Raw genomic sequence first — 12,113 nt, 5'->3', positions numbered from 1 at the left:
CCTATTTGTAAAATAAGTGATCCTATCTAATGTCTGAACATAGAGATACCTGTGTTCTACTTTCAGATCCATCCCTGGTTTATTTTTGTCCTTTTAGGGACTACTTGCATTCTAGTTTCAGAGTTGAAACACCAAAATTCATTTTGTGCAGGTTTGAGGGTGGTTTTTTTCTGTTTTTACTTTATTTTTAAGCCCTCCATGCCAGGAAAAAGCCATCTAAAGGCTGTGCTCCAGCATAGGTGACTTACAAGTTCAGTGTGTAAAAACTGGATGACTAAATGGTTTGCTTTGTGCTCTAGGTTTGCTTTTCATGGTATCTGTAGGTCAGCACTGCTGTTTCAGAGTTTATATTGGCATCCTGGGTTTCAGGGATTGTTTTCCATTAATAAAATAAGCAGCTCTTCCAAAGAGCAGGAGGAAAGATTGCCTTTTGGTGGTGACCCTCATCAGGGCATCAGCTTTAGGGAAAGCAGCTGACCAGTGCTACTGTGAAAGTGAATTCCTGTTGACTTTGGAGCTTTTATGACTTTGTGGAATCACTAGTGACTCATGTAAACTCCTTGCTCCTGCCTTCCCTGTCAGTGCCTGGCCGTTTGCAGAGGATGGGGATAGCAGAGTCCCTGTGTGGAGCATTAATCCCTGTTCCCTGGCCGGGTGCTCACCTTGGGCAGCTTATCAATCTATTTTCTGCCTCCTGAGCTAATGCCGTGCTGAGCCGGATTAGCCTGGCCGTGTGCTGGGAACAATGGAGGGAGCCAGGCGTGTGCAGGGCTCCTGTGTCCCCTGCCAGGCCTCAGTGTGGGACAGCAGAGCCTCCTGGCCTGAGGGAGCAGTGTGCAGCTGGGATGTGCAGTTTGGAGACGCCACCTGATGGGTTTTCAGTCTTGTGTGCTGTGTCACCCTCGGTGCAGGTGGCCCAGGGAGGCAGCCAGGCTGTCACAGGTGCAGATCAGCTGTGCTCAGCACGGTGGGGGTTAGTGGCATGGAGAAGTGTGCCTTGGGGACACTTCCAGACAGGGCTGGGCTGATTGGATATGAGGAAAAAAATTTTAACTGAAAGAATAATAAAATACTGGAGTGCTCTTCCTAGGGAGGTGGTAGAATCACCATCTCTGGATGTGTTTAAAAAAAGACTGGACATGGCTCTTGGTGCTATAGCCTAGGTGAGGTGTTAGGGCCTAGGTTGGACTCGATGATCTTAGAGATCTCTTCCAACCTCATTATTCTGTGATTCCCTGGTGAAGAGCTGCAGGAGTGCATTCCAATTGCTGTGCAGCTCTCCTGGGGCTGGGATCAGGAGCCTGGGGGGACATAACCCAGATCCCTGCTTACCTGGGGGGACATGAGCAGGGGTCCCTGCTTACCTGGGGCCCTTTCCGAGGTCCCAGTGCGTCAGGCCCTGGGGTTGGTGTGACAGCCATGTGTCATTAGGCACTGAAATTTAAATGCCAGTTTATCTCTGCACCTCTGTGCCATGCAGGGGAACATTTAACTTTGTTCTTCAAGCCAGTTGGCCAGAAGGGCAGGGTTCCCTGAGAGGAAGCATTGTGTCCCATTTTAAGCACAAAAATGGGATGTGAGAGAAGAGCGTGGTGCATGTGTTCTCTCAACCAGCTCTGCTCTCTCTTTCTAACTCTTCTTGTTGTATTTGAAAGTCTCCTGTCAGCACACTTGGTCTGGTGCACAGTAAAATTCAGATGCAGCAAACTTCCTGAGAAACAATATCCATTCAAATATTTTTTCCTTAATATTTTGAACATCTCTTCAGAGGGCTAACCTGTGGTTATCCCTAAATATCATGGAAAGAGCATTGGCAAGTTTAGGAGAGTTGTTTATTTATCCTTGTTTGGCTTGCCTTGAGCAGCACTACTAAAAACTATAGAACTTGAGTATACTGCTCAGCCACCTGGAGAAAACTAAAGTTGGAAGTAATACTTTTTGTTCAGAATGTTAATTCTGTAACATTTTCAAAGAAATTATAGGGGGCGGAGCGTTCTCAGGAAGCAGGACACGGTAGGAAATTAAAATCCAGATTCACTGACCTTTTTAGCTAAGAGCTTCTCATGGAACTAATCCAGCTTTGAGCTAAATTAATTTTTCCTGAAGGATTTGCTTTCTGTACGTGCACAGCTGTTTGGCTTTTCTCTCCTGACCCAAGTGCAGTGCGGGGCAGAGGCTCTCCCTGCCGTGCTGGAGGCACTGGAGCCATGGCAGAGCAGGACAGAGCCCTGTGGTGACAGGGACACAGCACAGTGTGCTCAGCTCCTGCTCGAGCTTTGGGTGTTGTGCATTATCAATGAAGGCAGTGGGCAGAAGGTGACAGGCCACTCTCCCTTCACCATGAGACTGTAGCAGTTCATTTCCATCTCTGGGCCTCAGTTTCCCATCTTAGTGCCACTAACAGTGTCAGGGTGCTGTCTCTGAGGTGTTTGGAGAGGTCTTCTGTGGATGGCATTAGAGCCAGGGAGTGTGGACACCCTTGTCTTCAGTTAAAAAAAATATCCTCTGAACTGGTCTCTGTTAAGAGAGGAGTGATTCTGTCTCAGTCTTGTGTGGGCATTTGCTGTTAGTCATTGTGAGATTATTTAAATAAGTCTGGATTTGGGTGTGCAGCTCAGGTAGGAAGTTACAAATACTTTTTTTGTTTTGTTGCAAATACTGCACCAAGGCAATTCCTACATTCCAGCCAAGCCTTTCAGATCAGTTAGATGATGTTGAAATTTCACTTGCAATGAGTAACTTTGGCATATTAATACTTAAGTTAAACTTTTTTGTTTAAAATTTAATTTTTCCAGTTGGAAATTGAAAACTGCGAACTGAGAAATTGAAAACCAGCCCTGAAGCTCTCCTGTCATGCCCAGGTCCTTTGTGCTTGCAGAAAAGGGGAGCACAGCCATGCTCTTGCTGTGTGCTGGGCCACGTGCTCCCCTCTGCAGTTCCTCTGTCCCTGTGCCTCCACTCACGTCAGCACTGCTGCTTGAGGGAGGCTCCTCTGAAGCTGTCACCATAACCAGGCTCTGGAGATGTGCAAAACAACTGATTTAGGAAAGCTTCGGGCTAGGAGTCACTGACACTGAGTTTCACTTTGTAACTGGCCCTGTGGCTCACTCAGTTTGTCCACCTGGGTTTTGGAATGGTGTTTTTGCTCTTTCATTTTTTGCCTTTTTGTCCCCCATGTTTGTCTGAAGTATCTGCTGCAGCGCTGTGACTTCCTGCTGCTCTCAGCTCTGGCTGTTTCCTTGCTTTAGCTTGACCTCAGTGCAGTCCTTGAGCAGCAACACTCTTGATTTTTCTTTCTTGAGCTGCTCACGTGCTGACCCACAGACTCGCAGAGCCATTAATTGGAGAGGTACCTTGGAGACATTGGTCACTTGGCCACCTCTGATGTGAGGCAGGACTTGGCTCATTGATTGCTTTGTCCAGCTGAGTCCAAGACCTCTAGCACCTCCTAACCTGACAGTGATACTGTGTTTCTGATTTCTGCCATTGAGTGACATGAGTGTTTGTGAGGAACATTTCCTTGCTGGTTTCACTGCCTGGATAACGAGGATTGTACCCAGTGCTGAGGCAAGAGTGCTGAACAGAGAGGGTCCCATTGTAGTGAGTGAGCCGTGCTCTGTGCTGTTGGTGTGGTGAGAGGAGAGCTGCCAGGTCCCTCTGATTCAGTGCATGCAGCTTTTCCCTCTTGTTTCACAAAAGGTGCAGCAGTTTCTGCTCTGGTTTGGTCCTGCCATGCAGCTGTATGGCAGTGTCAGATCCATCCAGCTCCTAGAAAGCAAAGGGACTCCATCCCTTCTCCTTCTGTTGCATTTTCAATCAGGGAAGTACATGCAGCAGGAAAAGGTGGTGAAAAACAAACTTTGTGTTTCTAAACATTAGGGAGGCTTGTGTTCACCAGGGCAGTTATCAAAACACCAACACTGAATGTTCATGAACCACTTGTTTAGAGACTCTGCCAGTGAGTTTCTCACCACTTAAATTAGTTGCTTTGTGCCCTACTTAGTTTGAAGGGATGGAGCTCATCTGTCATGTTCACTCTTTTTTTTCTCCCCAAAATCGTGTGTTTGCTGCTGCCACTTCAGAGTTTCTTTTGCCTTTTTGCAATGAACCTGTTATTTCAAACTAGTGCTGTGAGTTTTGGGTAGAGGATTTGAACTTGACTTTGTGGCAGCCTGAGTGGGATTCTGCCCAGATACAAAGCTTATGGCAGCAAGTGCTGTTCACTTAGTAAAGGTTTTCTCACTGTAAATGATAACCTCTTACATAATGATTTAGTATATGTGCTGCTTTGATTAATATTCTCTTCAAAGCTAAGGAAGACCCATAAGATGCTTGTGGAGATGGTATATTCTTACTTTCAGTTCAAAATGTATTTTGTATTTGCAGTTTTCTAAATTTTATTGAATTCACTTTTTACGTGGACTCAGTAAAACTTTTTTTCATGGCTACCTTCCTAGTAGTTTCATTTCATACCTTATGAAGTTTGTTAATTTTTTGGCCTGGTCTATGCTGCTGTCACAGTAGGGTGCAGTTATGGGGTCAAGGTGTGTTTTGTTGGTAGCAAATCCAGCCAAATTCTCCCATAAAATCATTGAAGTCTCTCTTAGAAGCAGGAGGGAGTTGTCCCAAAAGGATTTTTTCAGCTATGATGGCCACGCTTGCCTTCTTTTAATTTGAGTTCACCTTTGACCAGCTTTGGGTAATTACTCTGCTAATAATTGTCCCACTGAATTTGTTGTGTTTCTCCTGCTTTTGTATCCCATTACTTTTAATATTGGACATAGAACAAATTTCCTTCTGAGGTAAACAAGCAGAGATGTTTTTGTCTGGACTTAGATCAAAACAAAAACAAATACATCAAGAAGTTCAGTTTTAAAGTAAAGTAACCTTTGATTCTACTTTATCTTAAGGAAGGAGCAGCTTTGGCCTCTCCCAGACTGCTGAGAGATGTAATCTAAGGTGATTGTGTTACAAAGCCTCAGGAATCTCCAAATTACATTTTATCACATGTTTATAGAAAACAAAAATCACTTTTTAGCAAAATGTTCAGCTGAATCCAGGATTCTGGGTTCTGCCTGCACTTGGAAAGTTGTTTTTTGAAGCAAGGAATGCGTGCTATTTTTATTTTATTACTTTACTATATATTTGCGTTTCCCAGAAACGTCAAGAAGCCCAGCCAAAATGGTCAGTTAGCTCTGAAATGGTTTTTGTGTGAGACAGTGTGTCCTTTGCTCATCCCAGCCCCTGGAAAGGGAGAGTATTCACCACCTGCAGGAACCCTGTGAGTGCCCCAGCCTGGTCTGCCTGCGGGTTGGAATGCCTGACTCATCTCGCTGAAACGCAGAGATTATCCAGCCAAATTCCCCCTCTCACCTGCACTCAGCTGCTGTCTCTGGGACAGCCTTTGGCATTTCAGGCTGGCTGTGGTGCTCCCCATGGAGACCCCAGGGAGGGAGTTTGGGTGGCTGCTGCCCTGAGCTGCCCTGGCTGCTGCAAGTCCGTGTGTCTGTATGTCCGTGTGTCCGTGACCCTGCACGGGCAGAGCCCAGCCCTGGGTGCTCCCAGCAGCTCTTCCCGAGGGGCTGAGCCCTGCACGGAGCTGCCATGGGGTGAGGGCTCAGCTGGCATGGCTGGCTCTGCCTCCCCAGCAGGGCCCCACAGACCTGCCTCAAGTTGTGGTCGCTGCTTTGGCCTGCGGCAGAAACTCTGAACAGAGAGGTCTCTGTGGCAGGAGTGGAATCCCTGCATGCCAGCCCTCTGTAAGGCTGGAGAGGAGGCTGTGGGGTGAGATGTCAGGTTTGCCACAGCTGAGGGTGGTGTGGGGTCAGAGCTGAGGGAGCCTGAGCAGGGCCCAGCCTTTGGGGCCACTCAGGTGTAGGGACAGCCCAGCCCTGAGAGGGGAGGGAATCCTACAGATCTGCATCCCACAGCCCCCATAGTGCCAACTGCAAAGGAGCTGCAGGGTTTGTGGGTGGCTCTGTGTCCCCTTTGCATTTCCATCCTGGCCTTTGTGCCTCCTTCCCCTTGGGTCTCTCTTTGCCTCAGTGCATATTTACACAACAACAAGCAGCTCCACAGCTTTGGTTTAGAAGAGACACAGATGTTGGCTACTCTGTGGCCCTGTGAAAATACACCAGTGTTCTTGCAGAAATCTGTGGGAAGCTTGCTTGTGGGTGGGGATTTCTCATTCTGTTTGTTTCTCCTCCTTGGTGTAGAAGGTCAGTGCATCATCAGCTCCCTCTTTCCTCTCTGTTACTTTGTAGGCTCAAAAAGCAAAGCAGCCTTTAGGAAGTTTGCTGGAAATTACTGGGAAATGGTGCCTAGAAGTGGCTCTGTCAGTTTATGAAAGAAGCTGATGTGGAGACTTAAAACCATCTAGCATGTCATTTTTGGCTCTTGTTAAAACCTGCAGAGTTGTTATAGCCAGGATGTATTAGAAATATGCATGGGACAAGGTTGGTGCACCCTGACAGTATAATTTCTTACTAGAATAATTAATACAGCTGAGAAAAAGCACTTACTTAGCAGAGACTTTACCTGTGTTGTGCTTTAAGCCCATATTTATCTAAAAAGATCCAACTTTATCTGCCTGGAAACCTTGCTTGTTACATAACAGAACTCCTTAAAATGGTTTTTTTGAGCAAAAGTGTGTACATTGGATGTGTGCAAGGATAGTCTGTAATACATAGAAAATAGGGTAACATTTAAATAAATTTATGTCTGCCGACATAGATTTCTCCTGGCATTAGGAATCTTTGCAGTTAATAACAAAAATAATCCTACTTTTCCAGAGGAGTACTTGTGAGGAGTTCATGGTTTTATAAATTGGGCAGAGTGATGCTGTCTGTGCAATTCAATACTTGGGCAACTGAAGAGAGAAACACAGTTTGCCTATAGAGCAAGGTTCATATTTTTTCCCACAACAGAGCAGAAATTAATTTGTTTTAGTTCTTTTACTGTCCTTAAGGACTTCAGCCTTGGAAAGACAGACCTTGCAGTGCTGGTAGCAAAGCAGGCTGTGCTGCAGATTGTGGTCAGGCAAGGGGAGGATGCAATTCACAAGTTCATAAGCACTGGACCAACTGGCCCCACTGGGTTTTCTGTTTGAGGGAAGAAGATCAGTAAACTGGAACTTGATCTCTCTTTGTAGGTGAAGTCTGTGATAAATCTGCTGTTTGCTGCCTACACAGGGGACGTGTCTGCGCTCCGGAGGTAAAAACCAGTGGGGGTTTGGGAATAGGAATTTGGGAAGAGGAATGCTGCTTGTTTGGTTCCTGCTGTTGTTGTTCAATTATGAACATGCACTTTCACTGTGTCTGGGTTGGGGACATTGAGCTGCATGAGCTAGAGATTGAATGTGTTCACCCAAAACCCAACCAAAATCTAACTATCAAAAAGGTACCCTGACACTATCCTGAATCCCACTGTGTTCCATTTCTTTATATCATAGTAAAACAATTTATTTAACCATTTTTTTATAGCAATGGCAGAAAATCCTGTCTATACTCTTACCTGCTCTAATATTCAATTCTGAAAGTGCCACAAAAATTCAGATTGGAAAATGCACATTGTTATTGGACAGGTTAGGGCATCTAGCTTTGCTTTTGAAATCTGGAAGAGAATCTGGTAACATTTAAGGTAATAATGATAGTAGACTAAATAAGCATTAATTTGTCTAGAATATATCTAAATATAATTAGTGGGTGGGAAAATCTATGGTGTATAGTTTAACTCTGCTGTCCCAAGGAATCAGTGTGAAGCAGGAACCCTCCCAATCCCTTAATGCTGCTCAGGATTTTCAGACTTGGGAGACTTCCTGGGATTTTCTCACCTGGTATAAATTTACTTTGCCTTAGGTGGCTTGGCTTGGCCATGGATGATTTTAAATCAGTTGTGTTGACTGTTACGTTTTCTGCAAAGATGTTTTATTTTTATTTATAAGGAACAGAAAGGAAGTTAAGTTACTAAGCTGGTTTTCAAAGCCAAAGCCCTTTTCATTATTAGCAAAGATACAATATGCTCCTGGTGCTGCTTGCAGCCTCTTGTGGCAGGGCAGTGTCCTGCCATGCTGGTTTTGTGATGTGCTCTAAGACTTGCCTCTGCAATCTCCTTTATTGTGTTTTATTTTGTTTTTAAGGTTTGCTCTGTCAGGAATGGATATGGAGCAAAGAGACTACGACTCGCGGACAGCCCTGCATGTGGCAGCTGCAGAAGGTACTGTCTCCTCACACAGCATTTGCTGTCTGTCTGTCTGTCTGTGTGCTTTAGCACATCCTTGCTGTCTCTGCATAGCTGCTTTTATCTGTACATAAATGGATGTATGGAAGTACAGGCACTCACAGAGCTGCTTTTCCTGCAGGACACGTGGATGTTGTCAAGTTTCTGCTGGAAGCGTGCAAAGTGAATCCTTTCCCCAAAGACAGGTGAGTGGTTTTATTGATGGTTTGGAGGGAAGATGCTCCCATAGCACTTCCCTAGTGTCTGTGAGGAGAAATAAGAGTGGAATGTGTTGAGCCAGGCCACTGGAGCAGGGGAATGGGATCCTGCTGGTTCTCTGTAGGTTCTGCAGACTGAGCAGGAATGAAAAATGAGCCACTAAACCCATTATTTCAAAGGTTATGCTCAGCTTAATGAAGTTCCACAGTTACTGTACTGAATGGGGTCTCTGTGCTGAGCCATTAGTGCAGAATGTAAAGAACTGGATTTGTGGTGCTCTAATGTGCTGATCTTAAAAATCCTGTGCTGCTTTTTGTAGGTGGAACAACACTCCTATGGATGAAGCTTTACATTTTGGACACCATGATGTTTTTAAAATTCTTCAAGAGTATCAGACCCAATACACGCCATCAGAGGATAACAACGACGGGAAGGAGAACCGAACGGTTCATAAAAATCTGGATGGCTTGCTATAATCATCTCCAGCTAGACCCTAAGAATCAAATCACTTACCTATTTAATTGTGGTATGCATAAGTAATGAAGAGCGTGTGTGTTTCTATCTGATAGTGGTATATATTTTACAGAAGTCTCTGTTACTTCAGTGTTACGTTACAGGAGTTTCTATACGCACAGGACAAATCCAATCTCTTCAAAAGAAACAAAACCAACTAAGAATCTCCCTCCATAATGTGAGCAATATTACCTCATGCTGCATATAATTGATGTATAAAAATATTTAGCTGTTGTTGGCTTTACTGTGCACTACTTAATTTATTTTTGTGTTCTATGTGAACTCTAGTCTGTGGTCAGGAACTTTTCTGCTGAATTTTTGTTTCTTTAGCCCTCTGTTTCCAGTATGGCCAGGATGAGCCAGAGTACTGTCAGGTGTGAGCGTCAGTGAGGTTTTTTGAAAGCTGAGGATGCTGATGTAGATGTTTGCTGGGTGTGTTAAGTAAGGATCTGCACTTATCTTTGGGAAAAAATAGAAAAAAGAATTCCACACAACCTTGTTTACATAATATAAATATCACAGAGTATATAGGTGACACTTGTCAATGGTCTAGGGTTGTTCTTAGAGATAGTCTTGTCAGGGAACGTGTTTTTAAGGTTTGTTTGACCAAATGGTGTAGGGGAGTGTGACGTGTAGCTGGGTGTGTAGTGGGATTTGTGTCTTGGGAGCGTTTCTCTCAGTTCCTCTGTCTTGCCTCCCTCCTCTCTCTCCACGTTCAGCTGCTAAAGTACTTCCCTGTGGCCAGGGAATGTGGGTGCTTCCACTCCGTGCAGGTGTTCCTTGCAGGTGTATTTGCACTACCCTGGGAGGCTGGCAGGGGCTGCTCCCTCCTGGAGGCTGCACCAGGAGCCAGCCAGGGCATGGAAGTGCTTGAAAGGCAAAGAACCAAACCAAATACAATCTGAGCTCATTGAGGCTTGTGGCAAGGAGCACACGTGGAGTGAAACAGCTTTAAGGAGCACAGAGCCAATCCGAACAGGAGCAGAGCAGGAGATAAGCCAGGTTTTGGGATATGTTCTCTTCTTGCACTGCCATCAAACCAGGGAGCAGGATATTGCATCACTGGGATTCCCCTGGTGTAGGACAGGAGTTCAGCACCAGGAGCACAAGTGAGTAAATGCCTTTTGTGGTGAATGGTGGCATTCATTGTCTTGCCACTGAAGCCAGCACGACACGTGCCCTGTTGTGGAAAACGTAGATGCAGGTATTTGTAGTTCACACAAGTCCAATATTGCCACAGCTCCCTGTCCCAGGTACAATTGCTTCTGCCAGTAGTGTGGCAGAAACCTCAGAAGTGGGCAGTCACTTCAGATACTCACAACACACTATAGTTGTTGGATGTAGGCAAGGATTTTAGCACAAGAGTTTTAGGCAGGAATCATTTAGCACATGGAAAAGGAGATTGTGCTTGAGAGTTGTGTATACGGTGGTATCCTAGCACGTAGTGTACAAGTCATCAGTAGATCTCAGAGGTCAAATTTTCTGTGTTTTGGCACCAAAACCTCCTGGAATCATGCCCAAATTCTTCCTAGAATGCCCAAGCACTTTATAAAGATGATCTGAACCACATTACCCTCCTTTAGCAACGAGGACACTAAGGCTTGGAGAGAAGTCACTTCTCCAGAGCGACCCAGCAGGTCAGTATAGCTGAGAATTAATCCTTTCAAGTTCCTGTACAGTCTCTTGTCCAAATGCCATACTGCCTCCCTGCAGGGAGGACAAGCCACGTGGAAAAGTGCTTGGTACTCATCACAAGCTGTGACTGTCTTCACCATGAACGAGTCTGAAAGTCCAAAGCCCTCAAACAGCATCTCGAAGCTGGCTGGCATGGTTATCAAACACTTTTTCTTAAGAATCCTCCTCTTCTTAAGCTGGTTGGGTTTGTTTTTTCTTTTTGTTTTTTCTTTTTTCTTGTGTTCTTCTGAAGATCAGCTATTTTTCTGAAGGCTTTTAATCCATTCTCTTCACATCCTGTGTCTGGCCACCCCTGTTGTAAACAAGAACTAAATGAAATGGCCTCTGGCTCATTGTTGAGCCACGTCAGTCACTGGGTAGCACAAGGGAACAAAAAATTATGAGCTTCAGTGTAAAGGAATATTTTTAGATGGATCCTAGTTCAAAATGATGGATTTCAGTGCTAATCTTCCCTATCTTGCCCCTGTTACAACACATTCTGCAGCTTCTCAGAAAAATACCTGATGTAGCTTTATTTAACTGACATTGTGTTGTTCAAACTGGCATTTTTAAACATAGGTATGTTATATAGTACACATGATATAAACAAACCAAAACCAAAAGGATTGTAACTGAGCTAACATTGAAGATCTTGGCTGTCCCTAAATTAATGCTTTCATCCCGAGTGCTTTTAGCCAGTCCTAGCTTCAGTGCATTTTTGCTGGTTAGTTTTAGTATTTTCTCATTGTGAGAAGATGGATTATTTTGTAATGTCCAATTCAGCGATGCAGCTACTTAGACATGGCATTATTTATAAATAGAAATATATGCAGTACTGCATTGGTTTGGCTGTTTATCATTCATGACACTGACATGTAGATTTTCCAGTAAATAGCTTTTGGTTATCTTATCCAACGCTGACTTCCTTACGCTCCAAAGAAGATTCCCCCCACTCCTTTGTTTTTATGTCATATATGTTTCTTCTGTATCACAACCTACAATCGTTCAGCTAACTTAATGCTTTGTACTCAGAAATATTGTGGTAGTCTTAGCATTAATTAGCCTTTGTGAACAAACTGTATTGTACCAGATTTTTTTTTGCTTCAGAGCTGGACTATCCGTGACTATACTTACTGGCAGTGTACTTCTGGTCATTGTAACTGACTGGGCTGATCTTGACTTTTAGATTCTGTATTGTGGGGACTAGACAGTGATGAATGTATTTCTAGCAGTTTCCCATGAATGAATCTAAACTTGAGCTGTACTGGTTCTGAAAATGAAAGTTATTTATTTTAAGAAATAAAATCCAGATAGTGTTGCTTTTTACAGCATAATAAATGGAAATACCAAGGTGGTGGTGGTGCTGGTGAGTTTTATTGGTTGTCTGTGAGATTGCCATTGAAATAAGTCTTCATTTGTGGGAAGGCTGTCCTGGAAAACCTACTCTGGTCATTTTTCTTGTTCAAAGTATGCAGGAAATCAGAATGAAT

The 12,113-nt window shown here is 44.3% G+C and overlaps 1 protein-coding gene across 1 annotated transcript in view; it reads left to right on the top strand.

Annotated features, from left to right (window-relative positions):
- GLS (glutaminase) overlaps positions 1-11,973 on the top strand; it is a 59,477-nt gene extending 47,504 nt beyond the window's left edge. The window contains exons 15-18 of the mRNA XM_063162504.1: positions 7,151-7,212; positions 8,138-8,214; positions 8,360-8,423; positions 8,756-11,973. Of these exons, the coding sequence (XP_063018574.1) occupies positions 7,151-7,212; positions 8,138-8,214; positions 8,360-8,423; positions 8,756-8,912 (360 nt within the window). The 3' untranslated portion in view covers positions 8,913-11,973. The remainder of the gene's footprint in view (positions 1-7,150; positions 7,213-8,137; positions 8,215-8,359; positions 8,424-8,755) is intronic.
- Positions 11,974-12,113: the final 140 nt, after the last annotated feature.

This window comes from Melospiza melodia, chromosome 8 (genome assembly GCF_035770615.1).
Source record: "Melospiza melodia melodia isolate bMelMel2 chromosome 8, bMelMel2.pri, whole genome shotgun sequence".
Lineage (NCBI taxonomy): Eukaryota > Metazoa > Chordata > Aves > Passeriformes > Passerellidae > Melospiza > Melospiza melodia.
This window is presented reverse-complemented; position numbering and strand designations above follow the sequence as displayed.